We start from the raw sequence: 19,991 nt of genomic DNA, 5'->3' as shown, positions 1-19,991 counted from the left end.
TATGGAGAAAGGGACCAGATGGAGAGGGGCCCAGGATGGAAGCTAGACTTCTCTGAATATACCTTGAATTTTGTACATTTGACTTCGGAAGCATGCACTACATTTTTAGGAAACAAGATTAGATCTAAATTAAAAGCAACCCCTAAAATTCCAAAGCAAAATAAAACAAATGAGCTGTATTGTGCTCATTCAAGTTGGTGGCTTAACTACACAGAAATATTTCAATTATTTTTAAAGAACAATAATTTGCATTTCCCTAGTGGATATCCCCAAGGACTATGAAGAAATCAAACTCCTCAGGAATTATAGTTTTAATAACACTGCTGATATCATTAGAAATGCTAATTTTCGGTGTTAGGGAAAAGAGACTAAATTGGAATCAAAGAAGGTAAGTAAAAATTCTGTAATTCTGAAGTTGAATAGAAAATAACAGTATGAACTCTTATTTTCTCTACATAAAGACCACCAAATAATGTCCAAATACCATTTCCTATTAAAATGAACCAGGGCTCTGGGGCGTGTGGGTGGCTCTGTTGGTTAAGCATCTGACTCTTGCTTTGAGCTCAGGTCATGATCTCACAGTTTGTGAGTTTGAGTCTCTTGGGATTCTCTCTCCCTTTCTCTGCCCCACCACCCACCCACCCCCCACCCCCAATAAATAAATAAACTTTAAAAAAAGTAAACCAGAGTTCCCTGAAGATGAGGCTGATTCTCTATCATGGGCGGGACAATCAAATGGTTGATGAGGGACTTTTATTTAATCATCTAATCAAAGAAATCATAAAATTAGAATAGTACTACTTCACAACTTGTAAACAGTAATCACTGATAACTCTTAAATGCTTGAGATGAAAAGATTATGAGGAACTTGGTAATAAATGGATCAGACTTTAGAAACCATTGATCAAGTTTGAACATTAGAAAATGGGAATGACAATTTGAGTACACAATACCACTTAGAGATATTTTGCAAAACCTACCTAAATTTGATCAAGCCTTAGAGGAATGGGTTAAAGACCCCATTGAAGGCCTTCAAGAAAGTCCAGAATGTGGTCCTGGAAGTCCAGAAAAACCAGCCTGGTTTCTTTATTAGTTGCAAAGGAAAATAAAGGAGAGGGAACCTACAGAATGAACAAGTTTTAGGAATAGATCAACCAAATGTAACAGGTGGATCTTGTTTGGGTCATGATTTAAAGAAGCCAATTGCAAAATATAAATAAATATATATACTTGAGGCAGGTGAGGAACTTAAGCCCTGACCAGATACTTGGTGATTTTAAAGAACATTAGTTAGCTGATAATAGTAAAGGGCTTATGTTTATTAAAAGTTACCTTAATTTTTAGAGACCTATACTGAGATATTTAGGGATGAAATGATATATCTGGGATTTGCTTAAGAATAATCTTGATTTGGGGATGGGTGCATTGGGTAGAGATAGTGACGGAGCAAGATTGATAAACTGGTGACTTGAATCAGCTAGTGGACACATGGGATTACGTTACTTACAGTAATAATTTTCACAAAAAATTATAACCCATACATTTATAAGCGCTCACACTTATTTGTAAAAGCTGAAAATTATTTCAGTACTTGAACTGATACACATTTTTTTCTTGTGCTAGTTCTTTCTTGGTCCTAGAGAGGGAGAAGTGCCAGATGGTTAATCAATTCATGGTTCTTTTACTTGTGTGGACAGCCTTGCAGAAGTAAGTTTGCAATCGGATTGCTTATTGGTCATTAGCAACAGCATGCAAGAAAAATAATGAAACTTTAAATTCAGATCTTACAGAACCTCAGTTATCAGGGTTTTTCAGATTTCTGTTATTTGAGATTTAGATTCCTGGATATTTACTTCTGAAGTGTAAATTCAGGCCAGTAAGTAGTGTGTCCATTATTAAGCATTAAACAGTCTGCTTAATATATATGAGGGGACAGTGTGTGTGAGTGGTGAATGTATATTATGTTAAATATAATTATATTTTAAAATATTTGTATACATACAACTTACATAAATGTACCCTGTAGCCTAACATGATCCTTATAGATTTCAATAATTTTATGAATTTGTTGATCCTGTCTTCTAGTCTGAAGGCTGTAAAAAAAAGGGGTTAATTTTTCAACAGGTGCATTGGGTTATGTGTGGGAGAATACAATTGAGATAATGCAATGGTGGATAGAGGTTGATTGGAAATTTACAATTTCTGTGTTTGGTGTCTTCACAAAAAGAATAGAGTTGCAGGTCCTGGATATTGTAAGCAACTACTGGCTGACAATGAGTTAAGCCAGATTATGTAGGGATTCATTTATTGTGTCCATTCTCAAGAATGGATTTTTAAAGCCACTGGATTGTTTTGAATGGGGTATATTTTTCTTGTTGCGTGGTATAACAGTGCTGTCTTGCTTTTTATTGAATAATCCTACAGCCTTAAAACTATGTATTTATTACATTAGATTGAAATTATCCTGTAAGAAACAGATGTAGCTTTGAGCAGAGTGTTTTGGATTAGACTGAAGTAATCCAGCTGAAAATGAATGACATAGTACTAAGTATTTGTGTCCTTTTACCAATAGGGACCATAATCAGTTCAATATAATAGGTTACCCTTGTTGAAAAGAAAACCACAGTCCCCAGATGGAATCTTTTTGAAGGGCCGCACTTCAGCAAACCAAGACCTTACCTACCTGCAGTTTCAGCCTCCTCAGAAATGTAACCTTTAGCCAGTCAACAAGGAATCCCTGGCCAGCACTAGGAAACTTACTGATAGACCTCTTCCGTTCCCCTTAGGAGGATGACCTTGTCTACAACAGTGTACTTTTTGCCAATAATTTACTTTTTTTCTTTTTTTTTTTTTTTGCCTGTAATGATTTTTGTCTATTCTCTGCACCCAAGATCAAGATTCTCACTGATCAGCCAGCCAGGCACCACCTGGCCCCTTTTCTGCCTTTTAAAAACCTTTCTTTTCCTGCAGCTCAAGACAGCTCCTTTCTGTTTGCTAGTTGGGATGCTAGTTGGGATATTCATGAATTGTGCAATAAAGCCAATTTGATCTTTTAAATTATTCCGTTGAATTTTTGTTAATACCTTGTAATGTGGTATAATATGGTATAGCTTCCTAAAGCCTTTTCAAAGTTAAGGCCGGACAAGGTGAGTAAAACGAATAACTGTTTCAACAGATTTTAAAAAAACACTCACTAGCAGGATTTGAACAGTATCTGGCTTCAGTATTCAGGCAACAGTTTTCAAAAGTATCTTGCTTTTCCTCTCATTCTAGCCCTATTTTGCTGCCCTTTTATGAGATGCCTACCTTCAAGAATTTTTAAATGTACCTATATTTTAAAGTAGAGCGAATATAGACTCCTCACCTTGGCATAAGGTCTTTCATGCTTGAGCCCCTGACCACCTCTCTACTCTCCGCCAATCTCCAAGAACACAAACAGTAAATCAGAGACTGAAAAACAAAAACCGTCTACACCTAGCACTGCAGTGCATAAAATAGCGGAAGGGAGCCATCTATTGAATAAGGATCACCTAGGCCCAGATGAGGTGTAAATGGGTCTCAGACAGAACGTAACCAAGTTACAACGGGGCCCGGAGACGTCCAGTGACCGAGGTTAGCGCGGCTGAGGTCTGAAGTGAACGGGGCGAGGGCAGTGAGCCGGGGCTTCGGGCTCGGTTCCAGGCAGCACGCGACTGGGCCCCGTCTCGGTTCCCTTCCGGGTGGGGAGGCCGCCCGCCGGGGGACGTGGAAGGAGCCCGGCGCGAGGCACCAGGCGGGAGGCCAGGCGCCCGGAGCCGGACGCGCGCGCGTGACTCTGCGGNCGCCATCCTCAGCGGCTGGAGGAACTTCTGGCAGTCGGTGGGCAAGGAGAGGGCAGCGCCGAGGGCCTCCGAAGAGGAGGCGGACGAGGAGGCCAGTACCCTGACGCGGCTGCCGGTGAGTGGCGGCCACCGGCCGCGGAGGACCGAGGGGCCGGGGCGGGAGGGGCGCCCGGCTCGGNCGGGCTGCCCCTGGGGGTCTCGCCTCACCCGGGTCTGGGCCTGCCTTGTCCTGCAGCCCTTCCGGGCCATGTCGTCACCCGGGAGTAACAGTTGACCAGAGACGCCGGGGGCGTTGACCTTTGGTGCTCCGCAGCGGGACTGACGGTCGCAGCGAAACTCACCGTCAGGGGGCGCCCTGGTAACCGGCCGGCCCATCCTCACGTCTTCCACCCCCCAAAACAGTGTCGGTCCTCGAACGCCCTAACGGGCCTTCGGGAAAAAGACCACGCCAGACTCTCTGGGTAGCCTGGGGAAGCCTTCAGCGACCGTGTTGTCAGCGGCTTTCATCTCAGGTTCGGTGCCCCAGAACACCGGGGGGACCCGCAGAACGCTGCGAGGACCCTGGGGCCCTGCTCTCACCGCCTGGTTCAAGTACCGGCGCTCACACTTCACTGGAAGAAGTTAAAAGCGCCTCGGGGCACCTGGGTGGCTTAGTCGGTTAAGCGTCCGACTTTCGCTTGGGTCATGATCTCGCGGTTCGTGGGTTCGAGCCCCGCGTCGGGCTCTGTGCTGACTGCCAGCTCAGAGCCTGGAGCCTGTTTCAGAGTCTGTGTCTCCCTCTCTCTCTGACCCTCCCCTGCTCGCGCTGTCTCTCTCTCTCTCTCCTAGAAATAAATTTGAAAAAAAAAGAAATTAAAAAAAAAAAGCGCCTCAAGTGGCGACAGGCTGCAAGAATTATCCACCTCCTCTGTTAAACTCTTGAGGCAGATGGGGCAACGGAGAGGCGAGAAATTTCTTAGAAATGATTAAATTCCGTGTCTCAGCTGAACCCTTGACACCTCCCTCTGACATCTCTCAGAAATTGGAAACTGCAGGCTCGGAATGCCTCCAAGGTTCTCCCTTTCGTAGAGGTTCTTTGAAATAATAGATTTTATGGAGGAACTCAGATGACACATTTATTCTTTGATCTAATGCAAGATCAGCAGTTTGTCATCTTGATAAAGATTTTATTTTGAAGGCTAGATTATTTCCGTAAGTAATTTGTTCAGATGAACAATGTGGCATGATATCCATGAGGAGAAATTAAGGATCTGGTTATTTTGCTTGAAAAGTGAATGTTACAGTGTGTCAAAAATTAAGTGCAGTTATCTTTCTTTTTTGATGGCAGGAAAATAACTTCAGAATGATAGATCTCATTATTAAAAATACTGACAAATTAATCTTTGGTTAACTACTATAATTCTTTACTAATTTTGTAATTTATCTTGATATAATCATTAAAAAGTCTTCGGTTGACTTTTGGTTGCCTAATATGATAAAATAATTACCTGGTATTTTATAATTTATCAGGAAACAGTTTCCCAGGATACATTTTTTTGTGACTTATGCCCATTTGCTGTTTCCATTTCAGATTGATGTACAGCTATATATTTTGTCATTTCTTTCACCTCATGATCTGTGTCAGTTGGGAAGTACAAGCCATTATTGGAATGAAACTGTACGAGATCCAATTCTGTGGAGATATTTTCTGCTGCGGGATCTTCCTTCTTGGTCATCTGTTGACTGGAAGTCTCTTCCAGATCTAGAAATCTTAAAAAAGCCTGTATCAGAGGTCACTGATGGTACAGTTTTTGACTACATGGCAGTGTAAGTATCTAGTTTTATGAAACAAATATATTATATTTGACTATATTACAAGTCAGTAGTCTAAATTAGTCTTGACCCTGCCACTGATTTGTTTCATAGAATTTGGGTCTAAATGTCCTTTTGTAAAAATTCGGGATTAAGTTAAATGACCTCCTTCATAGGACCCTTTCAGTTTTCACGTTTTATTATTTTTTATTATTTCATTTTTGCCTGTGGTGCCTGACTCTGGAGTATTTGAATAATATAGTAGACAGTTCATATGCCAAGAAGTAAAACGCTTCTTAAAATTTTCATTATCCTTAGAATACTTGATGTTTTGTTTAATTGCTAAATACTTTTCTGTGTCCAAACAAGGAATGATTAGCAATCAGAGACCAGTTCTTTAGCAGGGAAGAAAAACATTCCGAAGGTTCTGGGAAATAAGATTTTGTTATTACCCAAAAGCACTGACTTTTAAATATCATGTAGCTGAGAGAATTAATGTTCTTGAACAACTGTAGTGCATTGGATTCTATGGGAGTGCTTTTTGTATGTTTACTTAACGTAATTTTCATGCAATAAAAAAGGTATTATCCTTGTGTTATGGATGTGGAATTGAGGTTCAGAATGGTTATGGATTTGCCTAAGGTCATATAGCTTATAAGGGGCTGTTCTGATTGGAATCCTGGCATGCTGCCTTAAACGTATGTCATTGGGTCTGGATATAACCTATTCTATTGAGGGCCCCAAATTTAAGGCATGGTAAATAAAATAAAAAAATATTTGTGTTTAAGGTAAAGATTTTAGTAGCTAGATATAGGTTTTTTTTCATATTTTATTTAAATTATTCAGATCATTCCTTATTCCAGTGTAGATGCTAAGTCTTATGAGGTGAGGCTACTTTATTAAAATGTAGATGTTATGTTATATATAATTTCAGTAAGTGCTACTGTACTCTTAATTGGCTAGTTGTTATTTCTGCATTGAACCACAACCAACCATAGCATCAAGTATATCATGCTGTGGAACCAACTTTTCCCCAGGAATAGTAATAGTCATAGTAACTACCATTTGTGATCATATAAAGGTTTTTTTTCTTTAGCTATAATTAGCATACAGTGTTATATTAGTTGCAGGTGTACAATATAATGATTCAACAATTATATGCATTTTTCAGTGCTCATCTTGATGTGTGTACTCTTAATACCCTTTATATCACGAATCCCCCTAAAACCTCCCCTCTGCAAACTACCAGTTTGTTCTCTGTATTTAAAAGTCTGTTTTTTTTTTTTTTGGTTTCTGTCTTTTGTTTTGTTCATTTGTTTTGTTTCTTAAATCTATAAATTAATTTCTGATCCTTACAACCCTGGGTTAATTGTTATTGCTCAAATAATTCAGAGTAAAAAACTTAGTTCAGACTATAAGTGGCTTATACGAACAATAGTGGTGAGGCTTGGCCAGATCTACCTAGCTTCAAAGTAGATTTTTTTTTTTCTTTCTTGAATTACAAGATTCCTAAATAAAGATCATTATCTTGTTAGGTTACTGATTGTCTTAACCAGCTTGATTTAGTTAAAAGGGTTTAGGTTTTATTTTGATTTAGGTACTGTGTTTTAATAGTATGTTCTTGCTAACATGTAGATTTGCTAATTTAGAAATATATCACTATTGAAAGAAACAGTTGGTTTTTTTCACATGGTTCTTAGTTGGCTAGGTTATCCATAAGGAACATTTGAGCTTTTGAGTATAATTAACACTCATTAAACTGTTACATTAGAGGCTGTTAATAAGAGTACTTGAGAAATTTGGTCATATTGGTGGCCTTAGTAATTTTTTTTTTTCTTTTTTTACCTCTAGAGATATGTATGCTAACTATCCATGTAGCTTATCTTTTAGTGTGGGGTTTTTCAATCTTCGCACTACTGACATTTTAGACCAGGTGTTTAGACCAGTTGTCCTGTGCACTGTAGGATGTTTAGCATCATTCTTTACGTCTGTGCACTAGATACCAGTAACACCACCCACTGACCCCCAGTTGTAATGACAAAAATGCCTGACAGTTGTAATGATAAGAAAGGCTGAGATTTCACTACTCTATGTAGTGAGTTTTTACAGCTGCAACAAATGTTAGACCAAGTGTCCCATAAGAAGAATCTAAATAAAAGATTAGAAGTTAAGAAACCATTTCCTGGGGGAAACTTTCTCAGCTTCTGGACCACTTTTACTCCCAGAGCACCTTTGCTTTTTTCCTGTCATGGCATTCAGCATACATATTATAATGGTGTCTGTCTTCCATGTCCCTCCATGAGGATTGTAACTATATAATTGTATCTCTTGTGTCTGGCAGATTCTCAATAAAGTATATATTGTTGAATGAATAACTGGCTAATTTTTTTTTTCTGTCTTAATTTTCTACTTGTGACAATTTTATACAGCTATAAAATGTGCTGTCCATATACAAGAAGACCCTTGAAATCTAGCCGTCCTATGTATGGAGCTGTCACGTCATTTTTACACTCATTGATCATTCAGAATGAACCACGATTTGCTATGTTTGGACCAGGTTTGGAAGAACTGAATACATCTTTGGTGTTGAGCTTGATGTCTTCAGAGGAACTTTGCCCAACAGCTGGCTTGCCTCAGAGGCAGATTGATGGTAATTTTCATGTTAATCTATAGTATATAATAATTAAAGCACTTTGGGCTTGACACTAATGTTGAATAATAAGAAATTTTTAATTAGTTACATCTCTGATGTAATGAAATAATAGTAATTTGGTGAATAGGAGCCCCGCTGTCCCCCCTACCCACCCAATCCCAATGGATTGAAAGAATTGATTTACTTTTTTATGAGAGATGCACTTTCCCTTATTGTCTCAAGTTTGTGTAATACAGAATGTAAGATTATATGAAAGTGAGTTATATGTTATACAGATGTTTGTACAGTAGTTATATTTTAAAAGAATGTTAACAGCAAAAACCGTTCAGCATCTGCTGTGTGCAGAGTACTTTGATATACATTGGAATTTTTAAAAAGAGCTCAATTAATACCTTCATCTTCTTTCTATGAAAACAATAACCATGGAGTTAGTTGGCAGCAGGAGATATAGAAAACATATGTAACAGGATAATCTAGCTTATGCTTTTACTCATTCATTTATTGAGAGCACCTGTTAGATGCTAAAGGTGCAGAGATTTAAAACAAACATGAGAAATCTTTGTCTGTCCTGAAGATACTTAGTCTAGGTAAGGGCAGAGACAAGTATGCAGCTGATTAGAATATGGTGTAATTAGCCTCCTGGATAGAAAGATAAGGGTCAAAGAAGGCTCCATGTTGAACAGGATGCCTTATTTGAGTCATTAAGATGAATTAAAGTAGGCTATTAAAATAAGGGGTAAAAGTATTATGAGCAGTGAGAACTACATTTCTAAAAGCACAGAATTCTGGATTTATGTGACACTTTGAAGTAGCTCTGTGTGTCTAGAGTGGGGCTAGGTGAGAAGACACGTGAATGTCATGCTTAAGCATTTGGGAGCTGTCAAAAGATTTTAAGCAGAGGAGCAAGATGATCAAGATTGCATTTGAAAAATATCTGGCTCCTAAGTGGAAAATTGATTAGAGGAGGCTATAAAGACATGGAGACCCATTAAGAAACCACTAGAATATTGTGAAAAAAATGTGAAGGATACAGTGTTGACTGAGTATGTATTAGTAGTATTTCTGATGTGGTTTTCATCTTGGTTGATGGTGCCATTTACTAGGGTAAGGAAACACAGGAGGAGGAAGAGAAACTTTACTGAGAGATCTGTATAGGGAGAATGACAGCCACTCTTTGGAATATGCCGAGTTTGATAACTCTGAGAGATATAAATAGAGATGCCCGCTATAAGCAGTCCACTTGAATGGAAGCTCCATTAGGGCAGGCTAGCTTTATTCTTGGCTGTGTTTTGATGTCAGGCATGTAGTAGACACTCAGTATATATATTTGATAAGTGAGTGAACAAATCACTTTGTGGATTACTCTGCATCCAGATCTCAAGAGTAAGATCTGGGTTAGAAATCAAGATTTGGGAATCATACGGTGTCTGCATGGAGTTGGAAGTTTCTGAGTATAGAGAGGAATATTGTGAACCAGGTGCTGAGATCTTCAGTGAATGTTTAGAGGAAGGAGTTGTCAAAAGGAGATTCATAAATGATGAGGCCGTAGAAGGGGAGATGGTACTCCCCTTGAATGGTGTGTCTGAATAGAGATGAAGTTTTGAAGAGAGTTGGTGAGTGCTTGGACATGGAAGCGAGGAGTAAAGAGAACAGTGACTTCACCTCTCTACTCTGATATGTGAGAGAATAAGCAGTTTTGTTACTTGAGAGTCTTCTTCAAGAGCAGCAGCACTTAAGGGCAGGCCAGTTGCAGATAAGGCTATGAGATGCAACACTTAAAGAAGAGGTTGGAGGGGTGCCTGGGTGGCTCAGTCGGTTAAGCATCTGACTTCAGCTCAAGTCATGATCTCACGGTTCGTGGGTTCAAGCCCCACATCGGGCTCTGTGGTAACAGCTAGCTCAGAGCCTGGAGCCTGTTTCAGATTCTATGTCTCCCTCTCTCTCTGACCCTCCCCTGCTCACACTGCCTCTCTCTCTCTCTCTCAGAAATAAATAAAACATTACAAAACAATTTTTTTTTAAAAAAGAAGAGGTTGGAAATATGGGGAAATTTGTGGATAATGAAATGCTAATTTTATTCTTCAGACAGCAGTAGAGGTGATTGTTTTGAAAATGCCAATCTAATTATGCCTCAAACGCTGCAAGATCAGGGAAGAATAGCAGGATAGGTCATTGGTAAGATGGTATAGAACAGCATGGAAATCATACTGGGCTGAGGTTAGATGTGTCGAGAGGGTAATCTCTGGAAATTAAACTGATAAAAACAAAGATCAGAGATATAATAGAGTTGTTTCTATGATCTCTTTTGGGGATCTCTTTGGGGAATTTGTATACCAGACCTGGTGGCCAGGGGACTAGGGTTATGCTTGCAGTCTCAGCCACCAAGATCTCTGCATATACGTAGCCAGGAATGGTGACACAGGATGGCATGGCAGGTTTATTTAAGCCACTAGATTGGCTTTAATTCAGGAATCAAGAATATGAAAGGTGGAGTTGTCCTAAAGAGGGAAGTAAAGGTGAAGTTATAATAAGTTGTTTTTGAAGAATGATGGCTTTGAAGGAAAGAGATATAATTAGATAGGCATTTTTAAGCCATCTCTCCAGTTGCAGTCAGAAGAATGGACAGTAGGGGGCAAAAGTGGATGTAGAGACTGGTTAAAAGTGATTGCAAAAGTCCAGGTGAGAGGTATGATAATTTAGACTAAAAGGAGGGAGTGAGGATGGAGAAAAGTAGACAGATAGAAAAGGACATTGATATAGCAAAAGGAAAGAGAGTCATGGAAGAAAGAAGGAGCTTTTCACGATGCAAAAGGAGAATCGGCTCCTGAGTGTTAACACAGCCAAAGAAGGGAAGATTTTAAGAAAGAAGGACAAATAACAATGTTGAATAATTCAGGTAAAAGTAGTAAAAAGCTAGTATTTAGTATCACTCTGCCAGGAGTTTTACATATACAGTCTCATTTAATGCTTACAATATTTCTAGGAAGTATATATTATTTCTGTATTTTGATGTCAAAACTGAGGCTCACAAAATATAATGTGTGGCAAATTCAGGATTATAACCCAACTCTAATTCCAAATTTCAGTATCTGGTATTTCCTCAATTTTCTTAGGTGATATTGACTCCCCATCAATTTAAAGACATTTTCAGAAGGAGAAATTTCACTGAATGTATACATGGAGTATATAACTAATGAGAAACATAAAAATTGGAAAATGAGTCTTAGTCTTGAGGGTAAATATTAGTAGCTGATATGATGCAGCTGCTACTGATATGATGATACAAAAAGGAATGCCATAAGCCTAGCAGTTCTTTATTCTTTATCCATATTTTTATTGCCACGTAAATGGAAATTGCATACAGCATCTTTTTTTCAACATAGACATTTCATTTTATTCCAAAGCTATGTGTAACTTGCCATGGACTTTTTAGTTGCTCATTTTGCTTGCACTGGGTAATTTTTTTCAATCTGATGTTTTTCTATATTTATTGATAACTGTAATTTTCTTCTTTAGGTATTGGATCAGGAGTCAGTTTTCAGTTGAGCAACCAACATAAATTCAACATCCTGATATTATATTCCACTACCAGGTAAGGCTGCCTACTTGGTGGCCTACCTGAGAGATCAGGACTTGGATACTTTAGGGGGATGGAGCCTCTTTAGTATTTGTTTATGTTTTATGTTTACATTTTTCTTATAGAAAGGAAAGAGATAGAGCAAGAGAAGAACATACAAGTGCAGTTAACAAGATGTTCAGTCTACAGAATGAAGGAGATGATCAACAAGGAAGCCGGTATAGTGTAATTCCACAAATTCAGAAGGTGTGCGAAGTTGTTGATGGATTCATCTATGTTGCAAATGCTGAAGCTCATAAAAGTAAGCATTATCTTATTTTCTTTTTAAGAGCACATTTTTTTTTTTTTTTTGCAAAGCATATATGAAAAAAAATTAGTAGGCTTTAAGAATATAATGGTTAATTTTAAAAATGTGGTTCTAGTACCATTACTGTTAATTGTGGGCTTTCAAACTTTGGTATGCATTCAGATCATCTAGGCAGCTTGTTAAAAACATACCTGCTTTATTGCTACTCTGATCAATTTTAATTCATAGATTTGGGTTGGTTCATGGTCATCTGTTTTTTTAATAAACACCTATAGAATTTTGATGAATATCAAAGTTTGATACTATAACTACATAGTATTTCTTTGTTGTATGCTTCTGTACTTGTTATTGATGTTTTGTCTGCTTCTGGCTCTGTTCAAATAATTTATGCAGATAACTGAAAATTTTTACCTTTGTTTTAATTGTCCAGATAGTACAGAGATATGTGGGGTAGAGTAAGTAAGTAGATTGGTTAAGAACACTCTCTACATATTCAGAATAATTACCCTTCACATTGTTATTTAGGCATGAAATCAGAGTATTATTGGCCATAAGCCAGTATTACAATTTTTCTCCAAAATCTTTTGTGAATAAGTTAGGGCGTGAATATGTAAAACATTGTTCTCACTCAGAACAAGGTAGCAGTAGCCACCCAACTGCTGAAAGACTTTAATGTTTATGGTGCCCTGAAGTTAACCACAGCAACAAAAGCCAAGTCCAGCTTAACTATTGACTAGTTGGACTCAACCCACTGCATTAGTGACCTAACAGAAGAAGCAGCATGCCCATTTCTGGGAAGAGATTTTCTTCATCTCAATCTCTACTATTCTTCTACATAAAACATTTAATATTAAATTTAAAAGTATAAGACACAGGGGCACCTGGGTGGCTCAGTCAGTTAGGTGTCCGACTTTGGCTCAGGTCATGATCTCACGGTTCGTGAGTTCGAGCCCTGTGTTGGGAGGTGACAGTTCGGAGCCTGGAGCCTGCTGAAGATTGTGTGTCTCCCTCTTTCTTTGCCCTTCCTGTGCTCACACTCTGTCTCTCTGTCTCTCAAAAATAAATAAATGTTAAAAAAATTTTTAAAAATATAGATCAATTCTGTTTAAAAAAATTATAAGACACAAAAAATAAAAATGAAAAGACCCATTGTCCAGAGACAAAGCAATCAGTGAAATCAGACCCAGAGATGACCCAGATGTTGGCACTCTCGGACATTAAAATAACTATGATTAATATGTTAAAGGATCTAGTGGAAAAAGTGGAAAATATGTGTGAACAAAGGGATTTTCAGCAAAGTAAGTTATGAAAACATAAAATATGAATGCTAAATATGAATATATAACAGGTGAACAAGAAACAAGTGAACAGTTTCCTCAATGGATTTATCAGCAAAAGAAACCTTTGGTGAACCTGAAGATAAACTAATTGAAATTATCCAAAGTAAAACACAGAGAAAAGAGTAGGACTGGGGAACAGAGCATCAAAAACTGGGGAAACCCATCAAGGGAAACAACTGAGGGGTCAGCATACTTTTTCTTAAGGGGCCAGATAGTAAATATTTTAGGTGTATAAGCCATATGGTCTCTCACAGTTACTCAGCTTAGCTGAATGCAAAGGTAGCCATAGGGAAATTATAGTGAATGGGCATGACTGTTTTAGAAATAATTTGTATTTATAAAAATAGATCCATAGAATATAGTATGTCAATCCCTGATCTAACTCGTGTAATTTCAGCCCCAAAACATGAAGAAAGAAAACAAGGAAAAAGAAATTTTTGAACAGATAATGGCCAAATATATTTCAAAATTACTGAAAGACAACAGACCATAGATCCAAAATACTCAGAGAACTCAAAACAAACAAGCAAATAAGTAAATAAAATAATACATAAATAGAAAAATATACCTAGATACATTATAGCCAGACTGATGAAACCAAAGACTAAGAGATTATCTTGAAGGAAGCAAAAGAAAAAGGAAGCATACATACAGAGGGCCAAAGGTAAAGAATGAGAATTCCTGAAAGAATTGCTGAAGGCAGTGAAGAGAAATATTTTTTTCTTAATTTTTTAAAATGTTTTTTATTTATTTTTGAGAGTCAGAAAGAGCGCACGCAGGGGAGGGGCAGACAGAGGGAGATATAGAATCCGAAGAGAGGCTCCAGACTCTGAGCTAGCTGTTAGCACAGAGCCCAACGCAGGGCTCAGACCCACGAACCGTGAGATCATGACCTGAGCCGAAGTCAGACGCCCGACACTGAGCCACCCAGGCGCCCGAGAAATCTTTACAGTATTGCAAAACAGGGAAAATCTTACATTCAGCAAAGATATCTTTCAAAAATGAAGACAGAATCAAGACTTTCAGACAAAACCTGAGAAAGTTCATTCTTAGCAGATTTGCATTACAAGGAATAATAAAGAAAGCTCTTACGGTAGAAGGTAGAAGGCTGTGATACCAGATGGAAAATTGGATCTTAAAAAAAAAAAAAAAAGGAAGAGGAGCCCTGGGATGGAAACAATATAGCTATATATATTTTTTCCCCTAATCTTAACTTTTTAATGATTATGTAAAGGAAAAATAATGTATTGTGGCTATATGGTATTTTTAAGTAAGATATATAATAATAACAAACCACATGAAAGAGAACAAATGGAAATACATTGGTACAAGGTTCTCCTATATGTAAAGTTGTATAATACTGTGTAAAGTTGTATAATACTGTCTAAAGTAGATTGTTACAAGTTAAAAATGTACATTGTAAATCCTTGAGCAACCACTAAAAAAAGTGTGAGAGAGGTACAATTGAATTAAGTCAGTAGTTAAGATAAAAGGGAATCATTATAAAATACAGTCCAAAGAAGGTAGGATAAAGGAACAAAGAACAGATGGGACAAGTGAAAATCTGAGAGATCTATGATAGATTTAAATGCACCCTGTTGATAATTACATTAAATGTTTATTCATTTTCTATTAATATATGATAATTCCCCTACAACCTAGTGGCTCAAAACAATACTTGTTCATTAGCTTATAGTTCTCTATATCAGAAGTCAGCACAGCATGGCTGGGTTCTCAGTGTAGGTCTTACAGGATGAAATCAGGGTCAGATGGGTTGCATCACTTTCCAGTGGCTCTGGGGAAAAATCTGCTTCCTATCTCACTGAAATTATTGGCTGAATTCAGTTCCTTACTGTTGTAAGACTGAGCTTTCTGTTTCCTTACTGACTGTCAGTTGGGGGCTGATGACAGCTTTTAGAAGCTGTCTTCATTTCTTGCCATGTGACTCCCTCTTGTCTTCAGATCCTGCAGTGGAGAATCTTTCCCACCAAGGTTCTCTGAGGTCAGCCTCACTGAGGATACTCTCTTGTTCTTGAAGTCATATGTGTCTTATAATGTAGCCTACTCAGGGTGGTGATATCCCATCACTGATTCTAGATTCCTCCCACACTTAAAGGGTAAGAGATTATACAAGGGTGTAAATCATCGGGGGTCCTTTTAGAATTTTGACTACCTTACAATGTCCATAACTTACACATTCCAAAGAAAGGCAGAGATTGCTAGTTTGAATAAAGAGCTAGACCCAACTGTATGTTTAAATTGTTTAAATTAAGGCCTTTGAAAGAAAGCGTAGTTATAGCTACAAAATTTGTGAGAGGAAAATTATCTATATCAAAGTATTTTTGTTTTTAAACTATAAACACATCTGAATGGTACTGTGACTATTTTTCCCTCTAATATCACCGAAATTCCTATCCTTGAAGGCTACTTAATGTAATTTTATGACACATCAGTAATTGAATAGCTGTAAATAAACGACAATAGAGGCAGTTTATTATATGTGGATCCTGATAATTTTTATTTTCTTATTTTGTTTATTTTAAAAATCAGTATAAGTAATGCAAATTAAGGGTTTTGACTACATTCTTTAGGACATGAATGGCAAGATGAATTTTCTCGTATTATGGCAATGACAGATCCAGCTTTTGGATCTTCAGGAAGACCTATGTTGGTTTTATCTTGTATTTCTCAAGCAAATGTAAAAAGAATGCCCTGTTTTTATTTGGCTCATGAGCTGCGTCTAAATCATCTAAACCACCCATGGATGGTAAGGTCTTATTTTCTTTGGTGAGAAAAATCTTATTTTTATTTTTCACTATTCTTTATTTGTTTTAATGCTTTCTTACTCATTCTCTTTAATGAAATCATATTCTAAAGTTAGTTTTAATAGCTTAATCAGTGGGAGGTAGTCAGTTGGTATCAATAAGCTTCACCTGATCATTTGCTCTCTACTTACTTTCCCTACCATAAATTATAAGATATCAGTTGATCGGTTTTTTTTTTTGTATCATGTTTTTTTAAAGCATGAATGTATTATTCTTTAAGGGTCATCAAAAAAACAAATTCCATCTTATTGTTTCTTGCTTTCCAAATTTTAATCCTGGAACCCTTTCTTCAAATGAAACCTTATATGAAAGCCCTTAGGTAAAATAAAGAAAATTAAAAATTGGAAATGCCTATGTTTAAAAAGTTAGAAAATTTTCTTCCTTCCTCCCCTTACACCTTCCATAGAGCCCTGAAGACTCTTTGGAACACAGAGTGGTGGGAGTTTTAGCTTACTTTTAAGAAGAGTGGCAGTCTTTAAGACACATTTTTGCAACTGGATATCACATTTATCATCTGACTAGCTGGATTCTTTAAAAAATGTTTTAGCTTTCAAAGTGGATCCTTTGGAGGAAAAAATTTTTTTTCTGATACATACAAACAAATCATAGAAATGATAGTTCTTCCCATTCCCAAAGCTGAGATCATATTTTTTATCTAAGTTCTGTAGGAGACAAAACTTGAATGACTCACCCAAAGTTAATTGGAATTTTTTTAACCCTATTCTTTTCTTAGTATCTAAAAAAATGTTTCTTTTAATCATAAGATTTTGGACTCAGTTTCTTACAGTGACCTCTCTTATCTGCTCATAGGTCCAGGATACAGAGGCTGAAACTCTAACTGGTTTTTTGAATGGCATTCAGTGGATTCTTGAAGAAGTAGAGTCTAAGCATGCAAGATGATCCTCCTTTTAGATCTTGAGAACTGAAACCATTTGAAACCTGTTACCAAGGTCCATGATGTGGAAATTTGTTCAGTCAGCTCATTTTGTCCTGCCTTTTTGCAGGTGGGCTTTATATTGGGACAGCTCTAGCTCCTTTGTTTTTTACATAATTTTTACTTTTTACCTGAAATCAATTATAAGAAAAAAAACTTTCAGTGCTAGCATTTAGCCCCAAAATGAACCCTTTAAGATTTTTTTGGATAACTTTTATATTTTCTTTTTTAAAATATTAAATTCTAGAAAAAACAAATTTGTACTTCTCTCATTCCTTGTGATTTCTCTTTTCATTTCAGAGATTGCCCTGGTGGAGAATAACAGACTTTATAGGTTCTTTTCAGGGGTCCTTGACTGGTTGTTAGAAAGAAATTTTTATGTATTTTTAATAAATATACTGCTTACAGGCTGGAATATATATAGAATTACATTTAATATTATGGTCATACCACTACTGAGACAGTAGAAAATTAACTTGATACCATATTTAATACTTAAATGAAAATAACTTTCCTGGAAGCTCTTTGAAGGCTCATAAAGTTCTAAAGCCAAATTGTATTCCATCCTCCTAGAGAAAACATTCCATTAAGACATGGTCATGAGACTTCCTCACAAATGGTTTGCACTTTGCAGAGGAAATATTACAGCTTTCATGTCTCATTCGAACTGAGGAATTTTTAAGATTATAATAAAAAGAGCATAGTATTTGGGTTAGCATTAGGGTTAGGGTTAAAAAAAAAAAAGCACAGTAGTATTAGTGGTGCTGTGCTCAAGATATAGCCTACAACCCATGAATGGGTGCTGCTCCAAAAAAGGTAGCTCCTACGTCTTGGGTACACTCATCCAGAACTTGGCTTCAGCAGCATGGTGGTTGGAGACCGGATGGGAAATGCTAACATCCTGCTCCTGGGAGGGTATTTCTCCAGCTTAGAGAGGTAATAATGGTTCTGCTTCCCTGGCTGCCACAGTCTAGGTTGGAGTTTCCATCTTGCTGAGTTAGAGGAGGGAAAGAGGCAGTGAGTCTTGGCTCAAATCCCAGACTTGATGTTCTTATTGAGTTTTAGTAGACTTTTAAAAAATACTTCTTCATTTATTGTATGCTTTTGGGACTATTTACAGAGGCTTTAAATGGTTGGTGTTTTTAAAAATAATTTTCTCTAGTTTCTCTAGGGAGCCATGCCATGGAATCCCTTATGCTGTTATGCCAAAAGTGGATCTCCTTATTTTCCTATTAATATTTGTAGTATGTCATCTCATTGATTTCTGATATTGGTAATTTATGTCATTTTTCTTCTTGAGCAATCTAGCTAAAGTTTTATTGATTTTATTCTCAAAAAACTACCTTTTGGTTTTATTGATTTATTCTATATTTCAGTGAGTATTCTCTAATCTCTATTTTTCTGCTTTAAAAATTTTTTGAACTTTCATTTTCTCTTCTCTATTTCTTTTTTTTCATTTCTATTATTTAGGATAGAAATTTAAGTTATTGATTTCATTATTTTTTTAAATAAGCGTTTAAAGCTATCTATTTTCTCGTAAGCCCTTATTAGTAGCATGAACACATTTTGAAATACTGTGTATTTATTATTATGCAGTTAAAATGTTTTCTAATCCCTTGAGATTACTTTTCAACCCATAGGGGTTATTTAGTATTATTGTTTTAGTGTTGTGTAATATCTATTACCTATATATTTTATTGTTATTGATATTTAATTCAGTCTATCTTTTATAAGAGAACATACTCTAAATTTTCAGTCTTTTTAAATTTGTTGAGTCTTGCTTTATGGCCCAGCTTATGGTCTATTGTGAATATGCTACATGCACTTGAAAAGGGTTTATATTCTGTAGTTGTTAGGTGGAATATTTTATAGCTATCTATTAGGTCAAAGTAATTTAAAATGTTCGGATATTCTATATTGGCTACATTGATTTTTTTAAAGATTTTATGTTTAACTAATCTCTACATCCAACATGGAGCTCAAACCCACTAAACCGAGATCAGGAGTCACATGCTCCACTGATTGAGCCAGTGGGTGCCACATACTGATCTTTTATAGGTGTATCAATTACCAGTAGTCATTAAAATCTTTAACTATGATTGTAGAATTGCCTATTTTTCCTTTTAACTGTCAGCTTTTGCTTTGTTTTGATGTTTTAAGGTGCACATACATATATGACTTTTATTTTCCTGATCAATTGACCCTTTTATCATTATTAATAATGTTCTTTTTGTCGATAATACTCACTGGTTTGAAATCCACTCTCTAATATTAATATAATTCCTTCAAGATTAAAAAACAAAACAAAACACTGTTCTCATGGCATATCCATTCAGCCTAAATCTGTCTTTAAATGTTAAGTCTATCCCTTGCAGATGGGATATAGCAAATCTTGTTTTTTCTTTTTCCATTCTGGCAATATATACGTTTTAATTGGAATGTTTAGGTCATTTACATCTAATGTAATTATGGATAGGACTGGTTTCAGATCTATCATTTTATTATTTGTTTATCTCCTCCATTGTTGTTGTTTCTCTGTTCTTTCTCTTTTGGATATTTTAGTATGTTTTAGAAATCAATGTTTCTCTATCAGCTTTTTTTTTTTTTAGCATGTCTCTGAATTTTTTAGAGGTTGCTCTAGTGATTGCAATATATTTCGTTAGCTTTCAAAAGTTTTCTTATAGTTAACATTGTTCCAATTTGTGTAATATGTAGAAATGTTGTAACTGTGTAGGTCTTATTC

At 36.7% G+C, this 19,991-nt stretch overlaps 1 protein-coding gene across 1 annotated transcript; it reads left to right on the top strand.

Annotated features, from left to right (window-relative positions):
* The first annotated feature begins 3,551 nt into the window (after window positions 1-3,551).
* On the top strand, window positions 3,552-17,447 carry FBXO4 (F-box protein 4). Its single transcript, XM_077763492.1, has 8 exons — window positions 3,552-3,612; window positions 3,728-3,936; window positions 5,392-5,627; window positions 8,042-8,262; window positions 11,782-11,857; window positions 11,968-12,143; window positions 16,081-16,256; window positions 17,125-17,447. The coding sequence occupies exons 1-8, from the start codon at window positions 3,552-3,554 to the stop codon at window positions 17,212-17,214; spliced, it is 1,245 nt and encodes a 414-aa protein (XP_077619618.1). The 3' UTR covers window positions 17,215-17,447.
* Window positions 17,448-19,991: the final 2,544 nt, after the last annotated feature.

This window comes from Crocuta crocuta, unplaced genomic scaffold (assembly GCF_008692635.1).
Source record: "Crocuta crocuta isolate KB4526 unplaced genomic scaffold, BGI_CrCroc_1.0 scaffold4, whole genome shotgun sequence".
Classification (NCBI taxonomy): Eukaryota; Metazoa; Chordata; class Mammalia; order Carnivora; family Hyaenidae; genus Crocuta; species Crocuta crocuta.
Note: the sequence above shows the minus strand (reverse complement) of the source record. Positions and strands in the feature narration are given on the sequence as shown.